The sequence below is a fragment of the Zootoca vivipara genome, chromosome 7, assembly GCF_963506605.1.
Source record: "Zootoca vivipara chromosome 7, rZooViv1.1, whole genome shotgun sequence".
NCBI lineage: Eukaryota > Metazoa > Chordata > Lepidosauria > Squamata > Lacertidae > Zootoca > Zootoca vivipara.
In genome coordinates this window covers 49310434-49330315 of record NC_083282.1, presented here as the reverse complement: position 1 = coordinate 49330315, position 19882 = coordinate 49310434, and the positions used below count along the sequence as shown (strand labels likewise).

Here is a 19882-nt window from a genome sequence, read left to right as displayed (position 1 = left end):
ACACATGAATAGGGTTCTCATAACATGTCTTTTCTTGGGAGGGGGACTTGAAGGTGACATGTCTGCACAGATCGGTGTGATTTTTGACATCAGTCTTTCCTCATGGTGATTTATCTTTTCAATATGCATTGAAAATAAAGGCCAAGCAAGATTTCACTTTACTTTGGCAATGCAGAATTGTTATTGTTTAAGAAATGACTGGTTGGGGGGCAGGGGAAGGGCCCCGAGCCAGATGGAAGGTGGTATTGTGGGAGGGGGAGCAAGAGTCTTAAACCTTTGCCCCTGCAGTGATCTCCCTTAAGAGGTAGGCCCCTGCTATTTGCAATCGGAAAAAAGAATGAATGTTGGTTTGTTTAGCACCAGTTTCCATTGTGATCAGACAACTTCTTTAAGCTGTATTAAAATATCATACTCCTGGCCACATCCAGTGGCATAGCTCCATGTGTGCAACAGATTTCCCTCGTATTCCTGTCCTCTTCAGCACCCTCTGGCACTGCCTCAAAATCAGTTTGGAAGGGTTGGGGGACCCTGTGGAGCAGAATTTGTGGGCATGCAGGGAGAGGAGATGAAATGGAAGTCCCACTGCATGAGTAGAACTTCAAACAACCCCAAGCCTGATCTAATCTTTATTAAATATTACAGAAACTAGGAGAGACGTATCAAGGCTTCACAGTTTTTAACCCAAACCACATAGTTCTGGAACAAGCAGTTTAATTCTGAGAAAAACAATCTTTTCATAAAACAACCTTGTGTATATGTAAGTAATACTGTGGAAGAACATCTAATGGAATTTTAACGCAACATTACACAGTTTTGTACTATGTCAAGCCCAAATCACATTATGAATTAAGCTATTCATTAAATGAGTTGGCTCTGGGGGTGAGAGGGGCTGAGATCCAGCAAAAGCTCCTGATGTTGCCTTATCCCCTGCAGCTCTTGATTCCAGTGGGCAGCAGAAATTCTTCATAAATGACCCCTCTGCACTTTTTCCAGCGGGAGCATCACAATCCATTGATTTTAAATTGAGAAGCATAGTAATGAAAAAATAATGTGGAAAAAGTCTTTCTTTGGAATGAGGATTTTCAGTCACTGAACCTGCCCCTCTGGTTATCTCAGCTAAGGAACTATTCCAGCTCATCTGCAGGGGATGGGCTGTGGGATAGTAAAGCTTCTTGCTGTGGGTTTTGGGTATATCTCCTCGCTGTCACCACATCCTCCTTACAGTCCACAGCCAAGGAAGCACTCCTGCTCACCTGTAGGAAAATCTGGGAATAAGCTTCCTATTTGACTCTATAAGCCACTGGACAATTTGAATAAGTAGACTTCTGGTCCGTCACGCTGGTGGAAAGACACAGAGACCTTGAGTTCCGAGGTCTCTGGCATCGCGGGGGGGGGGGGGGGAGTCCGCAGGGCGCGCAGACTCCCCACAAAAACACCGGGAAGAGCGTCCCGGTGGCTTAGTAGCCCAGCAGAAGCTCCGGACGCGATTCCTCCGCTGCCCGGGAGCTCAGTAGAGTGACCAAGAGCCAGCGGAGTGGAGTCGCGGGAGCCATCTTGGGAACCATCGTCACCTCCTTGAAGCGAAGCTCCAAGTCTTCAGCCTGCAAGCGGCGGATTCTTCCCAAGAAAAACAAAGATTTCTACAAAGTAAGTGAAATCTCTATTTGGAACTTTGAAAGAACAATTGGAAAATAGGAAGAGATTCTAAAAAAATGGAAGTCGATCTCTTCCTAATGGCAAATCAAGAGGCGCATTAAATATCCCAAAGCCGAAAGGGAAATTAATTGCTTTTGTAACCCGAAAGAAAGAAAGACTTTCTTTTTACCCTTCTCAACCCCTGGAGCCGGCACCCTATGAAGCCCAGCAATATTATTAAGGGGGAAAGTGCTGTGACAGCTGTCAAAAAGGATTTAAAAATAAAGGTGAATGGTGTAATTTGCTTTATGAAGAAGTTAATAACAATAAAAATGGTTAGCCAAGATGGATGCTACCGTTTCGAAGGAAGGAAATTTCCAGTGCTCTTTGTCTTCTAATCTCCTGTCTGCTTGCGGTTAAGAGAAAAATGTCAACACCCTATTCACCAGCCTTCCAGAAAGCTGTGTTGAACTCTTTGCAAATACTGATAGATCTCTACAAGGGACTGCAACAATCCAGTTCACCATGCACTGATATTGTGGCTCAGAATCAAGATTTAGAGGACACTTTTGAATGTGAAAGGGACCTTGAAAAATATGTACTGGATGAAGCACAACAGAAAGTTGAAAAGGAAGAAGATGAAGTCAACTATGAAGAGAAGAGTTCTAGTTCAATTGAGGAAGCAATTGCTGTGGAGAAATATTACCAACAATGGGAAATGATCATTGAAGAAAAGGGGGAGGCTGGAGAAAATATAGTTGGGAGAAGTCAGATGGAGGGGCGGGAAATGCAGAAGGAGGGGAGGGCAGAGGCTTGGATTTTGAAATGGGGTAGATTTGGCGTGGGATGAGAAAATTAGTAAAATGATCTTTAGGCTGGTCGAAAACGGTTTTTGAAATCTTGGCTGGTTAAAGGAGATGCTGGACTAATTAGGGGAAAGACTCTGGGGAGGGGAGGAGTGTGTGTTTAAAAGAATAATGTTAAGAGTTTGTTTAGAGAAATGATTGTATGTAAATAATTGATTTTTCTTGAGGGAGGGGGAGGAATGGCTGGGGAAAAAAATTGTAGATTTGTACATTAGTATTGTTATGTTTAGGGACGTGGTTGGGCAGAAAGCTGTCTATCTTCCTCCCTATTGCCCTGAACCCCCTGGTGGCAGGGGGGTCTCTGGGGGGGGGAGGAAGGTGTGGAAGGAAACCCAATCATAAAAATGGATCTTCTTTAGAAGGTCGCACCCCATGAGTTCCCCTTGTGGCAGGTGGGGACCTGTGGGGAGGTGACACGAAGAAGGAGGGAGACAATGTTGATATTTAATGAAAAGGCTTGGAATCAAGAATAAGAAATCCGCTATAAACATATTAAGAAACTATGGAAACCAGGAAGAGGAGATCTGAGGAAGTCACAATCACAATGTCAAGCAAGTTAGAAATGGATAATTTTTTTACTGTTTGTTTGTCTGTTTGTTTACGCTGGAGGAACAGCTGGGGGGAACCCAAACCTCAATGCTCCTTCTATCTCCGGGCCTCTTGGTGGCGGGGGGGGGGATGGAGGAGGGGGGAGGACAAACTCAGCCATAAAATGGACTACCTTCGATCTCAACACCCGCAGGATCTACTGGTGGCAGAAGTGGACTTGTGGGGGGAGGGAGGGAAGGTGGATGGATATGTTTTTTATGTTTTGTTTTGTTTATAAAAAACTAATAAAAATTATTATTAAAAAGGACAATTTGAATAAGTATGCAGTGGAACCTCAGTTTATGAACACTCCGGTTTACTAATTTTCGGTTCACGAATGCCACGGACCCATCTGGAACGGATTAATTTACTTTCCATTACTTTCCATGGGAAAGTTCGCTTCAGTTTATGAACGCTTCAGTTTATGAACAGACTTCCGGAACCAATTACACCCATGCTTCGGGTTAAGTACGCTTCAGGTTGAGTACTCCGCGGACCCGTCTGGAACGGATTAATCCACTTTCCATTACTTTCAATGGGAAAGTTTGCTTCAGTTTATGAACGCTTCAGTTTATGAACAGACTTCCGGAACCAATTGTGTTCATAAACCGAGGTGCCACTGTACAGTATTGATACTCACCTTTCTGTTCATCCTTCCCTTTGCACCACTGGTAACTCAAGATTGCCCCAATGAGGTTAATCTGAGGCATGGTTTTTTAAAATTTTCAGTTAGCATACAGGCAAGTAAACAGACGAAAGCAATAGCCTTTCAGTAATTTTAATCCTTGCTTCGATTTTAACATTTGCTGGATCCAGGAATTAGAAGGGTGTTCAGCCTATCCCAGCCCCCGCCAAACTCATAACAATACTATTCCAAGATTATAAAGTGCGGAGTTAATTCACTAAGTTTCCAAAGATAACCTAGCCCTGCCTTCTGTGTAATCCATTGGACAACAGCTACTGCGTCTGAGTTCCTTGCTCAAATCTCTACTCATTCAGTATTGAGCTGTTCCTAAGAAGAGATTGTGAGAAAATCCAATTTAGAAAAACACTCTCGAAGATGATCCAGGGGTGGGGGGAATGGGGGTGGGGTGGGGTGGGGTGGAGACTGCAAAGGAAATGCAAGACAAGCTCCGGCTACTTGATGCAAGACTCATTCTTCTAGCAGTATGTGGGGCACTAGGTATCTTGCCCTACTCATTCTCTCCTGATTGCATTGATGACGCTTAGATAAAAAGGGAGCTTGCATAAGAAGAGATTGACAGTTCTGGATATGTTCTACTGAAGATGGCTGAAGTGGGTTTAAGAATGTCTGGTGCCCCATTTTCATTTTCTTTTGGAGCTAGTGGTTTTCTTGCTGTTTATGAAATAGGTGTGATCCGGGGCTTCTTGGAACAAGCCCCTGGAATATTGAGGTCTGCGCCAAAAATATATGGAGCATCATCTGGCTCAATCATAGCAGCAGCTGTGGTGTGTGAACTTAATCTGGGTAAGCACTTGAATTGGTTTGGTTTGTTCTAGATGTACTTATATGCATTTGTGTCTATTAACTAGGTAATTCACTGTGAAATTTATTGGGTGGGACTTGGAAGTTGAAGTCAAACTTTCTTCTTTCAGTGCAGCATATAGAGGTAATGCTGTGAGAGTGCACTGTTACATAAAGACAGGAATAATACCTCAGATTCCCATGCAAATATATCCAACAAGAAAAAACCCCAATTTTGATAGATATACAGTAGAATGATTTATTAAACAGATATCCCAACATGTTCTTTTAACTGACTGCAGATTTCTGAACACCTACTCGAGGGATTGGATAGCCCTGAAAAATATATTGTGATCAATTTGCACCAGGGTATCTGTCCAACTGTTTGACCTAGAGCTTTTAACTTTGCGATATTGTTCTCTTACTCAGGAGCATTCATGTATCTGAATACTTTAAGAATCTTTTTTAAAAAGCTAAAATTGTGAGTGCTCAGGTATAATTTCAGACTTGATCAAGTCCTCTTAGCTCCTACAAAGTCCCTTTGGAGCGTACCTTCCCTCTGGGCGTCCCGCTTCCCCTGTGTGGCCGCTCTCTTTCTCTCCGCCGCCGCAGCATCTCCACTCACTATCGGGGTGGCCAGTCCCTCCTACAAACAGGCAGGATGCGCACTGGGGCCGCCAACGCCGACTTTGTGGTGACGCCTCGGACCTCCGTAATAGAATCGTAGAGTTGGAAGAGACCACAAAGGCCATCCAGTCCAACCCCCTGCCGAGCAGGAAACACCATCAAAGCATTCTTGACATATGCCTGTCAAGCCTCTGCTTAAAGACCTCCAAAGAAGGAGACTCCACCACACTCCTTGGTAGCAAATTCCACTGCCGAACAGCTCTTACTGTCAGGAAGTTCTTCCTAATGTTTAGGTGGAATCTTCTTTCTTGTAGTTTGAATCCATTGCTCCGTGTCCGCTTCTCTGGAGCAGCAGAAAACAACCTTTCTCCCTCCTCTATATGACATCCTTTTATATATTTGAACATGGCTATCATATCACCCCTTAACCTTCTCTTCTCCAGGCTAAACATACCCAGCTCCCTAAGCCGTTCCTCATAAGGCATCGTTTCCAGGCCTTTGACCATTTTTGTTGCCCTCTTCTGGACACGTTCCAGCTTGTCAACATCCTTCTTGAACTGTGGTGCCCAGAACTGAACACAGTACTCCAGGTGAGGTCTGACCAGAGCAGAATACAGTGGTACTATTACTTCCCTTGATCTAGATGCTATACTCCTATTGATGCAGCCCAGAATTGCATTGGCTTGTTTAGCTGCTGCATCACACTGCTGACTCATGTCAAGTTTGTGGTCTACCAAGACTCCTAGATCCTTTTCACATGTACTTCTCTCAAGCCAGGTGTCTCCCATCCTGTATTTGTACCTTTCAATTTTTTTGCCCAAGTGTAGTACTTTACATTTCTCCTTGTTGAAATTCATCTTGTTTGCTTTGGCCCAGTTGTCTAATCTGTAAAGGTCATTTTGAAGTGTGATCCTGTCCTCTGGGGTATTAGCTACCCCACCCCACCCAATTTGGTGTCATCTGCAAACTTGCTCAGGATGCCCTCAAGCCCATCATCCAAGTCATTGATAAAGATGTTGAATAAGATTGGGCCCAAGACAGAACCCTGTGGCACCCCACTAGTCACTACTCTCCAGGATTGGTCATCTGTTCCAGGAAGGCATCATCTGTGTCCTCAGTTTGGCTTGGGGATTTATAGTAAACTCCCACAATGAGATCACTGTTATTTTTCTCTCCCTTAATTTTGACCCAGATACTCTCAATTTGGCTTTGAAGTTTTAAATCCTGGATCTCTTCACACTATACACATCCCTGACATATAACACTCCTCCTCCCCCTTTCCTGTTTGGTCTATTTCTCTGAAATAGATTATATCCCTCTATTACTACATTCGAGTCATGAGACTCATCCCACCAGGTTTCAGTGATGCCTATTATGTCGTATTTAGTTTGCTGTACCAAGAGCTCAAGTTCATCTTGTTTATTTCCCATGCTCTGTGCATTAGTATACAGACATTGAAGACCATTGATCATTCCCCCATGTCTCTTATTTGAGGATATTTTCCTCCCACCACTAGGTCTGCATGCTGTTTGCTCCATTTGGTCCTTGACATTTGGATGAACATATTCAGCACTTGATAGACTCCTACCTTCAGGACCACTGTCTCCCTCCCCCACATAAGTCAGTTTAAAGCCCTCCTGATGAGGTTTTTGATTTTCATAGCAAAAACATTCCTCCCAACATTTGTGAGGTGCAGCCCATCACTAGCCAGAAGTCCATCTTCAAGAAACTGCAGACCGTGATCTAAGAATCCAAACCGTTCCTGTTTGCACCATTTGCGAAGCCAGTTGTTCACTTCCCCTATTTTCCCCTCTCTCCCAGGGCCATGTCGTTCAACTGGGAGGACAGATGAGATGACAATTTGTGCATTTAATTGCTTCAACTTCCTGCCCAGAGCCTCATAATCACTTTTGATCTTCTGGAGGCTATGGCTTGCAGTGTCATTGGTTCCCACATGGACCAAAAGGAAGGGGTATTTATCAGTGGGTTTTATGATTCCTTGCAGCCGTTCTGTTACATCTTTGATCTTGGCCCCGGGGAAACAGCACACCTCTCGAGACATCTTGCCAGGCCCACAGATCACTGCTTCTGTACCCCTCAGTAGGGAATCCCCTATCAACACTACACGCCTCTTCATAGGCTTGGTCAGGATTCTTCCATGTGCTGTCCCTTCCACAGTTACCTGCATATTCCCGGAGGACTGACTTTGCTGCTCGTCTTCATATTCCTGATCAACTGTGATGAGGGAGAGCTCTTCAAATGGAGTCTGTTCCTCATCTTCCGTGTTAAGGGAGAGCACTTCAAATCAATTGTGTAGTTCTAAACACTCAGAGCGATCCCTGGGCCTTCTGCTTCTATGAGTCACGTTCCTCCAGATGTCTGGGTCCTGTGTTGGGGAACTGACCTCCTCAGGGATGTCCCCTGTCTCCTCCTTGGTGCAGACAGTGCGCTCTGCTGCATCCAAAGAAGGCTCCAGCTCTTTAATTCCCTGGAGCGTGGATACATGGGCCTGAAGCTGCTGGACCTTGCCTTCCAGTAGGGCAACCTTGTCTTCTAGTAGGGCAACTAACTTGCAATTGCTGCAGGTGTAGCTGCCTACATCCTTTGGCAAGAACACAAACATTGCACAGAAATTGCAGCCTCGGGGAACGCTGGTTCCCAGCCAATACACCAGGAAATGTAGCCTTTTGGAGATGTAGCCTTTCTCCAAAAGGCTGGGGAACATCGTGTTGCTCCCGGGGAGGGAGGGAGGAGTCAAAAGACACCGAGGTCTCTTCAGAGAAAGAGTTTATTTCTGCTAGCAGAAAGGCACTGCATGATCAGTTCACAGCAAGAGCAACAAGAGACAGTTTGCATGGGGTTTTTATCCTCTTTTGGGGCTCCTCTACCCCCTCCCCATGAATCCACTCTGTAAATGTACAAGTAAAAGGGGTCAAGGGTTACATATACAGGAAGATTCCTGTCCTGCACCTTATCATACACATGTTGTCAATGTAAAGCTCTGGGCGACTCTGGTACCAGCCTTGAGCAGGCTTGAGTGTGGGGGCTTGAATTCCTGTCTTGCCTGGTCTGTGCGTCAAACTGGTAGTACATCATTTTCTGATAAGACCCATTCTGTCTTCCTGACAAGGCCAGCCATCCAGCCTTCTCTGCTACTGATAGCTAGCAGGGCATCCTGTCTAAAGTTTACATTACACTTTGGCAAGAAGGCACTAATGGATCTTCAAAAAGAGAGAGAGAGAGAGCATCTGGGGAATTTGCAGGACCCAGCTTGGTGTTGAGCTGCACAGTCAGAGTTGCCTGATCAGAATTGGCAAACTATATGATCAAAATGGGGTTACATCTTCCTTCATTGTGTTTCATCTCAGTTGCCCTTATAGTAAGTAAGCTGCTTTGATAAACCAGAGATAAGATATTTTATAATAACTCCAGGCACGCCAGGCATGCTGAACAACTCCAGGCACGCCTGGAAGAAGCAGATCATTTGGATCCCTTCCAGTCGGGATTCAGGTCTCATCATATAATTATTATAATTATTATTATTATTAAACCTCCAACCTTTATCCGATAAAAATATGGATGTCCTATGCAATAACAAAAGTTGTTGTCGTTGTTTGTTATATACCCCACCCATCTGACTGGGTTGCCCCAGCTACTCTTAGCAGCTTCCAACATAAATACAGTAAAAACATAACGAAACATCAAAGATTTAAAAACCTTCCCTATACAGGGCTGCCTTCAGATGTCTTCAAAGGTTGTATAGTTCATTATCTCCTTGGCTCGGGGGAGGGGGTTCACATAACTCAATGCCCTCCAACATTTCTCTGATGAAAATAGAGACACCCTAAGGAAAAGCAGGACATTTTGGGATCAAATCAGAAACCACAGCAGCTTCTGTAAATCTGGGACTATCCCTGGAAAATAGGGGCACTTGGAGGGTCTGTTATTTACCCAGGACCCAGAGTATTGGCATTTGTCCATTTAGTTTTTTAAAAGTATTTTCGACCCACTCTTCAGTTTAAAAAGGCTCCTAGTTACATTGCAATGTTTTAATGAGCATCCCTAGCTTCTCAGAGTTTACTCTTTTGCTTATTTAATGAATCGAAGGGACATTTATGTCTGTTAGTTGCCATGAAACATAGATAAAATCCAGTCCTTGCTATATGAACAACTACATGCCCCAGGTCTCCCAGCCAGGCACATGTTTTTTCCTTCTGGATACTTATACTCATCAAGGGACACCAGCCATGAGTTGTACACGGGTGTTTGGACTGCAGCCTTACTGCACTAGCCGGGTCCTTCGTTGCGCCCAGTAAGGAATGACAGGAAGCAGCCAATAAAGACTCCGAGGTTCCTCTTCGAAAGAGAAAGGCTTTATTTGCATGCAAAGGCACTTGGTGAACGAAGTCACAAAGCAAGTACAAAAAAATGGTTTTTCAAACTCAGTTCTTATACCTTTTTCTGACTCTTTCCTCCCTCCCTTGGAATTTGTTCTAAAACATAGACACAAAGGGAAGGGTCAGAAACATAGACGCAAAGGGTCCAAAACATAGACGCAAAGGCAAGGGTAACATAAACAGGACTATAGGGGACCTTGGTGCTCTGCGCATCCTCCCCCACACATCATCTATACGTGTCGTCAATTACTGCCGAACTCATATCTCTGGCTGGCTCCGGTGCCCTTGGGTAAGTTCCGTGTCTCCGGCAACTAAAACATCATTCCCTCTGATCATTCAAATGGCCATCATCACCCCCTTCAGGACTAGACGATGGTAGATCAGCTTGCAGGGTTGTCAACCTCCCACTCCATCCCGGTGTTTTTAAGCATCGTAGGAAAAGCTTCCCTTGCCGAATTTCTTGCATCTCCTAACAACTCTCAGAGCCATTAAAAACTAAAGCTCCCATGATTGTTGGGTGGAAGTCATGACAGTTTCAAGTGGTATGTTCCTGCTTGAATGGTATAGTGCAGATGGCAGCCTTAGTTTTGACTCCAGGCCACAAAAAAGTCAACGTCTCTCCGAACTTAAAGTTCAGAATTTGCTTTTCTAGCTGTATTTCAGTGACTGAAGCTTAGCCAAATCACGACCCTACATGAACTTGTTATGCGTTAGTCGTTAAGTCACCCTCCCTTAATATCTACTCTAACATCTTTAACTGTTCTAATTCCTGGGGATCCCAGTGCGCTTAGGACACAGGTATTTTTGATCAATCTAATCTGTCTGGCGACATGTTCCATCTTTCTAAAGCAACTCCCAGACATAGCATGTGAGCTGAACCAGTTTGGTCACCTCGGGCTATTACAGCAAAGAAATGCAGAAGTGCCTAAGTTTGTGCGTGTTGTAAGCTTATTGAAAACAATATCAAACACGTGTATACGGTAGTTGAGTTCATTTAGTTTTGGGACACTGTGCAAGACACTCTATGCCAGAGCTTTTCAAACTGTGAGTCGTGACACGTTAGTGTGTCGGCTGCAGTGTGTGTCACACGAACGCTCCCTGCGCTCCTCCTGGGGCTGGAAAGGGTTCGTTTAATCTCCAGTTTGATAGTAAAACTGAATTACCATGTCATGAGTGATGCAAAACTGAATTACCCTGTTTCTCATATTTTAAGACATACCCATAAAATAAGCCATAGCAGGATTTTTAAGCATTCAAGGAATATAAGCCATACCCCGAAAATAAGACATAGTGATAGGCACAGCAGCAATGCTGGCTGCGGCAGGAGGAGGAGGAAAAAAATAAGACATCCCTTGAAAATAAGCCATAGTGTGTTTTTTTGAGGAAAAAATAAATATAAGACGTGTCTTATAATATGAGAAACACGGTACTGTGTGGCAAAATGATGCATGTTCAAAAAGTGTGTCACCAGCTTGAAAAGTTTGGAAAGCTCTGCTCTATGCCTTTACCAGTTACAAGACAAACATTTGCGTTTTTTCCCCTTAATCTAAAAGCATTTATAAACCGCTTAATAGTTCAAAAAGTATCTCAAAGATCCAAACAATATTTTATTCAAACGAAAACAAAAAAACCCTAAAACCAGTATAATAGCAATATAAAAGCACAGGAAAGCAAATAAAGCGGAAATCCAGAGGATTTGAACATGTAAAACAGGGTCCGTTCTTATGGGCCAGGGAAAGTTATCACGAGATGTCTGTGGCAACTAACGGTTGCTTCATCACGTATGGCAGAGGGAAGGGCATTCCACAGCACAGGGGGAAACAGAAAAGGCCTGTTTTCAGATCACCACCCTATGATTAGACAAATTCAGGGAGACTAAGGCTACCAGTGGTCATGTTGCCTATATATTCCTATACATCACTTCAGTCTCCAAGCAGTGTGAGATTTCAAGAGTTCCGGGCGCTTACTCAGGGTTGGTGTTTCATATGGGAATGAGTCTTTATGATATATGGTCTATTTATGCATATATAAAACCTGAGCCTATGATGGAGGGGCTCCCAGCTTTATATCCCAAGTGGGTCCTGTTTCTCCCATAGCTGCAGCCTTCAGCTTTCCGCGTTTAACAGCCTGACACCTTTTCCCTTGATGATGTCACAGCCCGCTCAAATCCTAAATCCAATGCTCTCCTTTTGTCTCTGTTCACTATCTCAGAGCTCAGGGAGGAGCTCTCCTCATTTGCTGGCAGGCACAGAGGTTTGGCTTTGCTAACAGTCCATCTCCCTGTCTTTGTTCCCTGCTAATGGCCCATCTTCTCCCAGGCAATTTCTTGCGCATGGAAAAACTGTTTTTTTGATACTGCTTAATACTCCAAGCACTGCTTAAACTCCAACACCCACAAACTCATAACAAGATGTTACCTCCAGTATCAGAGACAGTATATGTCTGAATACTGGTTGTGGGAGAACATGAAGGAACATTATAATGTTTTGTGAATGAACTCTGTATTATTTCTGTTCATCCACATGGAACACAAATTAGCTTCTGTGGCATGTGCATGATTAATTGTCCCTTCCAGCTACCTGTTAATTGTTTTAGCATGCTTTAAAAAACATGGATTTTCATATGTAGGCTTCAGTCAGCAGTTCATATCTAATCGCGACCCATCTCCCTCATCCCTTAACACCATCGTGTTAAGTTCAACAGTTCAGAAGAAGGGCAGACCTGGAAGTGATATCTGCAGATACCTCGTCCCAGCTCTGCATTTGTCAAGACAGCAAGAATGGGAGGGAATGTGGGGATAACTATTCTTATAAACAACTGAGAGCATAATTTAGTAACAGGTGATTCTTGTAATCCTGTCAGCCATTTTCTAATAAATGCTTGTTTTTTCTCCACTGCCAGATGATGTAAAAAGGTTTTTCTATAGGGCTGCACAAGATACCAGGAAACCCATAATTGGCCCCCTTGCCCCTGGTTGCAGTGTGCTTCGTATCCTGCAGAGAAGACTGCACCAAATTCTGCCTGAGAACTCTCACCAGATGGCCACAGGGCGGCTTTATGTTTCTCTCACCCGTTTGGTAGATGGCCAAAATGTTGTGGTTTCTGAGTACAGTTCCAAAGAGGAGCTTATCCAGGTGAATCCATGTTCATTTTTTGTTTTTGTTTTTCAAAGTAATTACACAGTTCCACTTGTATGGGATGAAATTAAGATTAAAATAATACTTAAATAAACATCAAGGTAATAAAATGGATTTTAAAACATAATAATTTCATGAAATGTATATACTGCTTGATTGTGTGTGTGTGTGTGTGTGTGTGTGTGTGTGTAACACTCAAATATCCTGTAATGAATAAAGTGTTTAATTGTTAAAGTGTTTTAATTGTTGTGATCCACCCTTGGGACCATGGGGTGAGGGGCAGGTAATAATAAAAATACCTTGTGAGTTCATAGCAGAATCAAGGTTTGAATTTCAAGGACTTTCTGGCTTAGCCACTAAAGTTCATCAGCTTGTCCCTTTAAATGAAGAATACAGTATGATAGAATTGCTTCTATCCATCTAATGCCTCCACAACACAGAGATGTTCTTTCTCTTCCCACAGGCATTGGTTTGCAGCTGCTTTATCCCAATCTATGCTGGCTTCATCCCTCCCTCCTTCCGAGGTGTGGTGAGTTTATTTTTGCACCATCCTAGGGAAGGCTGGTTATTCTGTCTTTTCATGCTGTCTAATACACTCAAAAAACCCATACTGCTCAACCGTCCCGATTTAAGTGGGACATCCTAGAATTACAGAAGCCATCCTGGCTTCTGGTTAGATCTCGGAATGTCCCGATTTTTGGTCCAGTGCTCTGGCGTGAGTCAGCTGGCTCCTGCAAGAGCTCGGGACCAAAAAAACAAGTGTCCCTGTTTGGATCCCCTGGGTGTTGGAGAATATGCAAACTGTGTTTGGTATACTAACAGCAGAATGTCATTATACTGTACCATGAAGACTGACTGAGAACTAGGTGGATCTTCCAGCAGTGCATTTCTGTGTTCTGGTACTCCCTGGTACGAAGCACGGTTACTTCTTTTCTTTTGTGTTGTAATGGCAGTCATTTTGTGCTGGAACGCACAGCAAGGTTTGAGTGCCAGCCAGTACTTAACTTTTTACCCCAAAAAAGCCTTGCCTTCAAGTATACCACAGATATATGAATTCTATAAATAGCTATTGCCTTTCAGTTTACATAATTTTATACAAGGAGCTTAGAAAGCGGATGTGAATCTTAACTTGTTTTATTATTTTAACTTTTTGCACGCTTTAAACTAGTGCTGCAAATTTATCTTCATTTTCTTCTTTTATCGTTTGGTTAACCGCTTTGAGGTTTTCTTTTCTTTTTTTTTAACCATCAGGTGGTCTATAAATTTTAAATCAATTTTTATCCACTCAAGTAAAAACACAAGCATTTTTTTTTAAAAAAATTAAACCTTTATTGAGTCATCAAAAAACATTTCACAACAAAAGAAAGAGTCCGATGGTGACTTGTTATTAGAGATCCAAGCAATTTAATCAACAATAGCAGTATTAGAATGCAGCTTTTTTTTCCTGTTGCCTTTCAAAGTACTAGTTGCGCGGACAGGCAGAGTCCCCCAAATCCCAGGCAACCCCCGAGCGGCATAATGACTCAATGACAACTTGCTATGGGATTGAAATTGGCCACAACTTTATTAAGATTCAGATGTAGGAAGACCTTGGCTCAGGCATATGGCATTCTCCCTCCCAGTCCCCAGCCGGAGATCTGGGAGACTTCAGGGTTATCCAGAATGTGTGGAGATTGGGCTGGTTCTGGAGAACATATGTTCAAGCAGAGAGCCCCCCGTTCGCCGCCGCTGGAGGGGAGAGCAATGACAACCCTTTGGCGCATGGACAATACCTCCCCTCCTCCCCTCAAGACCCCTTTAAGGGGGGGCAACCCTGGTATTGCCGCCGCAAAGGGGGTGTGGACACCACTCCATGCCCCCCCACCTAGGACGATAATAGACTAGGATTCCGCCCAAGACCTGAAACCGCCAAAGTTGTGACATATTGCTACGGGAAAGGCAAAACCTGCCAATGCAGGGAAATTCCTTTCCGCCCCTTCAACAGCGGCCCTGATGTAGCAGCGCCTGCGTACCTGCGGAAAAGAGAGGTTAACCTGCAAAATAAGACTTGAATGAGGGTGTGGAGGGTGGGAGAAGCTCTGAAGCCGACTGCTGGTTCTCAGGTAAGATTCGCCTCTATTGTGTGTGCTGCATGATCCCTCCCCTTACCTGGCCAATCTCCTGGCAACACCTGCCCAGGCTGGATTGGCTGGGGTAGGTGGAGACCCCTGGTATCCAGCCTGGGGAGGATGACGCCAGTCCGAACGAGCAGTCATTCTGTTTCAGCTGTGCTGCATTCGCCTAACACAATTATCTTGAAACATCCCTGTTGCTTTCTTGCAGCGGTACGTTGATGGAGGTTTCACTAACTTGCAGCCTTGTTCCGACTTGGAGACGGCCATCACGGTGTCTCCTTTTACAGGAGAGACTGACATCTGCCCTCGGAACTGCCCAGCAATGTTCTACGGCTTTCATATCGCAAACTGCACCATTCAGATATCCATAGAGAACTTGTGCAGAATTAGCTATGCCATATTTCCACCCAACTGCCAGGTAGGTTCCCCCAATCGTCTAGTTATTATATTGTCCATCAGTCTGTCAAGAAAGATGAGGGAGTAGAATTAAGAAATGGCTTACAAATATTGGGTGGGGAAGAGCAGCAAAAGGGAGAGGGGATGCCAGCAAAGAGTCACTGGAGTACAAGCATTTATTTTATGAAAAGTTTTGTGTTCAGATTGCCAGACTTTGATCTACAGTAATTGCCACATTTGGATGCAATGCTTTTTAAAAGGGTTTTTCACTGGCGGGGAATGAATTCAAAAGGGCACTTTTAACCATGCCAAGAGGCACTTTCAAAGAATGCAACTTACATACGATAAATATTTCTTAACATTTAAATACAATTTAAATAAATTTAGTGCTTACATTTAACACCAGGCTTCTCTTACAGCACTGACAATTGGAACAGTCCAATTTGTCCAAGATTATTTTGACGCATTGCATGCCTTTTCCTAGGTTTTGAATGACTTTTATTCACAAGGATATCTGGATGCCCTTCTCTTCTTGCACAGAAACAGTAAGTGCTACATGGCTCATAAAGTGTTACATGTCTCCTCCTGACAATGCGCCGCCTCCTGATGACACGTGTGTGATGTCACAGGGACAACAATACGCATGTGCTGCATCGCTGCCCCCCCCCCAATCTTCGGCCCAAAGTGGTGCCTCTAAACACAAGTAAACAGCATTATATATTTCTGGAGAGATTTCTATACTGCAAACACAGCTTTAATGTGAGGAGAACGTTATTCTGTTTTCACAGGCACAGTGAATTAAGAGTACACTGTCCAGACTCCATAAAACCACCCCCTTTTCTTCACCTGGCCTAGGAGAAACCCACATTGAAGCTGGTGTGCGATTTAGACTCCAGATGATAGGGTATTATTCTTCTATACATAGGAGATTGTTCTGTTTATTCTGGACTGTAACTTTTTCTGCAGTGTGAACTACACAAGTGTGAAAGACGATTATGGACTTAACAGCATTTAACACTTATCTCTTCCAGATGGGGGCTTAATATTGCAAACAGGTCATTCAGCTATAGCAGACAACTGCTTGGCTGGAGAGGGTTTTGGTGGGTTTTTGTTTGTTTGCTTTTTAAAAATATATATCACATTTTCTGCATAAATCCTAATTAAATTGGGGGGGGGGAATCCAGGCTGGCATTTTGATCATAATAGCCACCTATGAGTAACTATCTGTGCCTTAAAATCTCAACCAACCAACTCTGCACACCCCACCCCAAAATCAGCAGATTTTGCTCATTATGCAACATCTTTTTCTCCCTCCTTTTGAAGACTTACATCTGGAGAAGAGTTCTAAGTAACTCTGGAGTTTGCTTCTAGCATTTTAAGAAGAGTTGGTCTCTTAAGCAATATGCTCTCACTTTTACCTGTGTCTGTGGGAAGGGCATAGCCAATAAAACTTAGATATTTTTCTGTTCTTAAAAACGCCATTTGTATGCCTTTGCATATTTGATTATTTCTTGTTAGGTATTTGATTGTTTCTTTGGTTATTTCTTGTCAGATATTTTTGAAATCTGCTCTCGTGCCAAAACAGTTGAATTTCTTGGTGTCTTCAGTAAAAAAGAGTTGTTCCGTGCTGGTGAAGCGGCTTCCTGCCAACAACCAAGGGTGGACGTCCTCAGCACACCTATCAGGACAGTTCCTAAAGACTTCCCCAAGCCCTCTAATTGTAAGAATGGTACAGTCCATAGAGCAGGCAGCAGACTATTGCCACAACTGTCCCTGCATTGTTCAAAAGGTAAGAAACCCAGATGCAGACTGCAATAGTACAATTGTTCAACTATAAAAGCAAGTAAAACAATTTACACAGCCATCAAAACAAGTAAACTCTTCCAAACCAAAATAGAAGAGTGCAGATTGAACATATTGTACCACCAGGTCCTAGTATTATGCTATACACTGTCTTCACACAACGTATCATTATATATATTTCTGCCATGTCCCCCTTACTTGGATAATTGGATTTCCCCAGTCCTTTAATAGCTGCTGCTAGGGAAATATATTGTGGAGATTTGTGTGTGTAATCTGATTTTTCTTTTCCATAAATCATTAATTTCATTACTATTATTTTTATTTTCATACCCCATCGGATGTGGCGTCAGCTATCTTACAAATGCAGAAAACATCCGAATTGCTAAGTATGGTAACAAGATTCATATTGCAACAAATTACATCCATTAAACTTTCTACAAGAGTGGCGTGGTCTTTCTGTAAAAGGTAAGGATTTCCTAGATGAGATTCTTGAATGGGATTAAAAAAAATATTGTCTCAGCAATGACTTAGCAAGAAGAGTGAATTTTGTGTTGATTGGATCAGAAATATACTTAGGTATTTCTTTGTCTAGGGCAGGCATCCCCAAACTTCGGCCCTCCAGATGTTTTGGACTACAATTCCCATCATCCCTGACCACTGGTCCTGTTAGCTAGGGATCATGGGAGTTGTAGGCCAAAACATCTGGAGGGCCGCAGTTTGGGGGTGCCTGGTCTAGAGTATGGTTTATTTAAAAAACCAACCAACCCAGCCATGCAGACAGCCTCTGATTGGCTAGAGGAAATGGTGGTTCTTAATTGTTGATATTTGGCTGCCTGCAATTCTATAAGAAATTTATAAGATTTAGAACAATGTCAATCTATGTGTGGAGAAGGGGTGGGAGGGTCAGGCATGTGCTTGACCCTTTCCACACCTGCTCTTTCTCTACCTCCCAGTCACCCTCTCCCAAATTGGTTTTCCTGCATTTGTATGCGGAATGTAGTCTGGCCCAAACTGATAGATATAGGTGGTGTAAGGGTGTTGTTGCGGCTACTCTTGAGTAAGGACGCCCAAGTCCGTACTTGTCTTTAAAGGTTTTATTGTGCATAGTATTTACAGTGCAGAGATAGCAGAAAACATGACCTCCTGGTCACTCGCAGAATCCAGGAGTGGACATTTCCTGTTGCGTGACCAACATAAGAGCTTGGGCACCCTGAAACGCCTCCTCCCGACCTTATGTTTAGTAGCGCACCTCAATTCGGGTGCCAGAAGGGGCTGCCTGTTCCCCTCCACCTCTTGGTCAAGGCGGCGCAAAGGCTCTCCAACATCACTCAGCCTTGCCTCCTCCATACAGCTAACTTCCTCATTCCCCCCACCTGACCCACTGCTGCTGCTCTCACTAGGCGAAGAGCCGGTCAACAGGATGGGGGGAGGTTCCCTGTAGGAAGGTCCCCTGATATCCGGGATCAAAGCCTTTTAGTACAGGACCCCGAGAATGGAAATCCTTAGTGAGTACAGAACTTCTTTATCTTTGGTCTTTAGAACTTCAGCTTTTTTTTATCTTGTCTTGAATCCTAGGTGCAGGTGTGTACCTCAAACGAGGGTGTTTTCAAATGTCATATTATAAATAGACAGACTCTGGCTCCAGTCTCAAAGCTTGCAATGTGTTAGCTCCCAATTTTCCCTTGATTTATCCTGTATCTTTTCTTCTAAAGGCTGTGGCGTGTTTTGGAAGAGATCAGCTGGCTTGGAAGACAGTTCAAAAGGTCCAAGTGATGGTTTGTCAGATACAACCGAAACAAAGTATTAACAAAGCATATTGTTCTCTAAAGCATGAAAGACGATTCACAGAAGGCAGAAAGGATCTGAAACTGCTGCAGAGAGCATCCAGCTCTTTTGTCTTCAGGAATGGAAAGTGTGCTGCCTGTCAAAATTCTGCGGGTGATAGTTTCCCCCTCCCCAAATTATTACAAATGGCATAAAATAGTCCATGACACCACAAAGCTCAGTAATGAATGGGCTCAGAGGTATGTTGTATTGGTTCTAAATCATTCAAGGTGCTGCTATGAAGAAAAAAAAATATATTTTTTCATTTCTGTAGGCAACTGCTAGAACAGGCATCCCCAAACTTCGGCCCTCCAGATGTTTTGGACTACAATTCCCATCATCTCTGACCACTGGTCCTCTTAGCTAGGGATCATGGGAGTTGTAGGCCAAAACATCTGGAGGGCCGCAGTTTGGGGGTGCCTGTGCTAGAATAACCCATAAAACCTTGAGTGAGTCTGCAGGCCAGATCTTTTTGTGTGTGTGCGCGCGTGTAACATCTTTAATGAAAGTTCAAAAAGTACATAACTATATGTGCACCAAACATGGTGAGACGCAAACAAAAAAGAGAAAGAGAAACAGAACCTGTGCAGAAAACAAAACAAAGGGGGACACCCAAAACTCTTATGTTTTTCAAGGTTTTTATTGCACCAGGTTGGGGGAGGCTGCTTTAAACTATAATCTGTGCTATAGTAACTCATGCAGTAGTGACATAGAATGTAAAAGTGACGGACAAGACCTTGGTCTATTGCCCACATGTGTTCTAAATATTCATTAAAATGTTCCCGTATCTCAGATGTTTCTCTTGCAACTTCTTTGAGGAACTAGCTGCTGTGCTACCCAGTTTCACAACAGCTGGCCTATTCCGGAAAGCGTAAACATGACAGTATATTTTGATGGTTTTGCAGTACATTCAAACTGGTCCAGCGGCTGACTGTAATGGGCTGCTCTGGTGGAGAACTATAAAGAGGGCGTCCTCTGCAACTGGTATCCACATGCGGCTCAAACTCCT

At 43.5% G+C, this 19882-nt stretch overlaps 1 protein-coding gene across 1 annotated transcript; it reads left to right on the top strand.

Annotated features, from left to right (window-relative positions):
- Window positions 1–4312: 4312 nt before the first annotated feature.
- LOC118089181 (omega-hydroxyceramide transacylase) lies at window positions 4313–19081 on the top strand. The gene is made up of 8 exons (XM_035123609.2): window positions 4313–4578; window positions 12501–12733; window positions 13200–13265; window positions 15059–15268; window positions 15731–15791; window positions 16799–17035; window positions 17400–17514; window positions 18762–19081. The coding sequence occupies exons 1-8, from the start codon at window positions 4377–4379 to the stop codon at window positions 18820–18822; spliced, it is 1185 nt and encodes a 394-aa protein (XP_034979500.2). The 5' UTR covers window positions 4313–4376; the 3' UTR covers window positions 18823–19081.
- The last annotated feature ends 801 nt before the right edge of the window (window positions 19082–19882 follow it).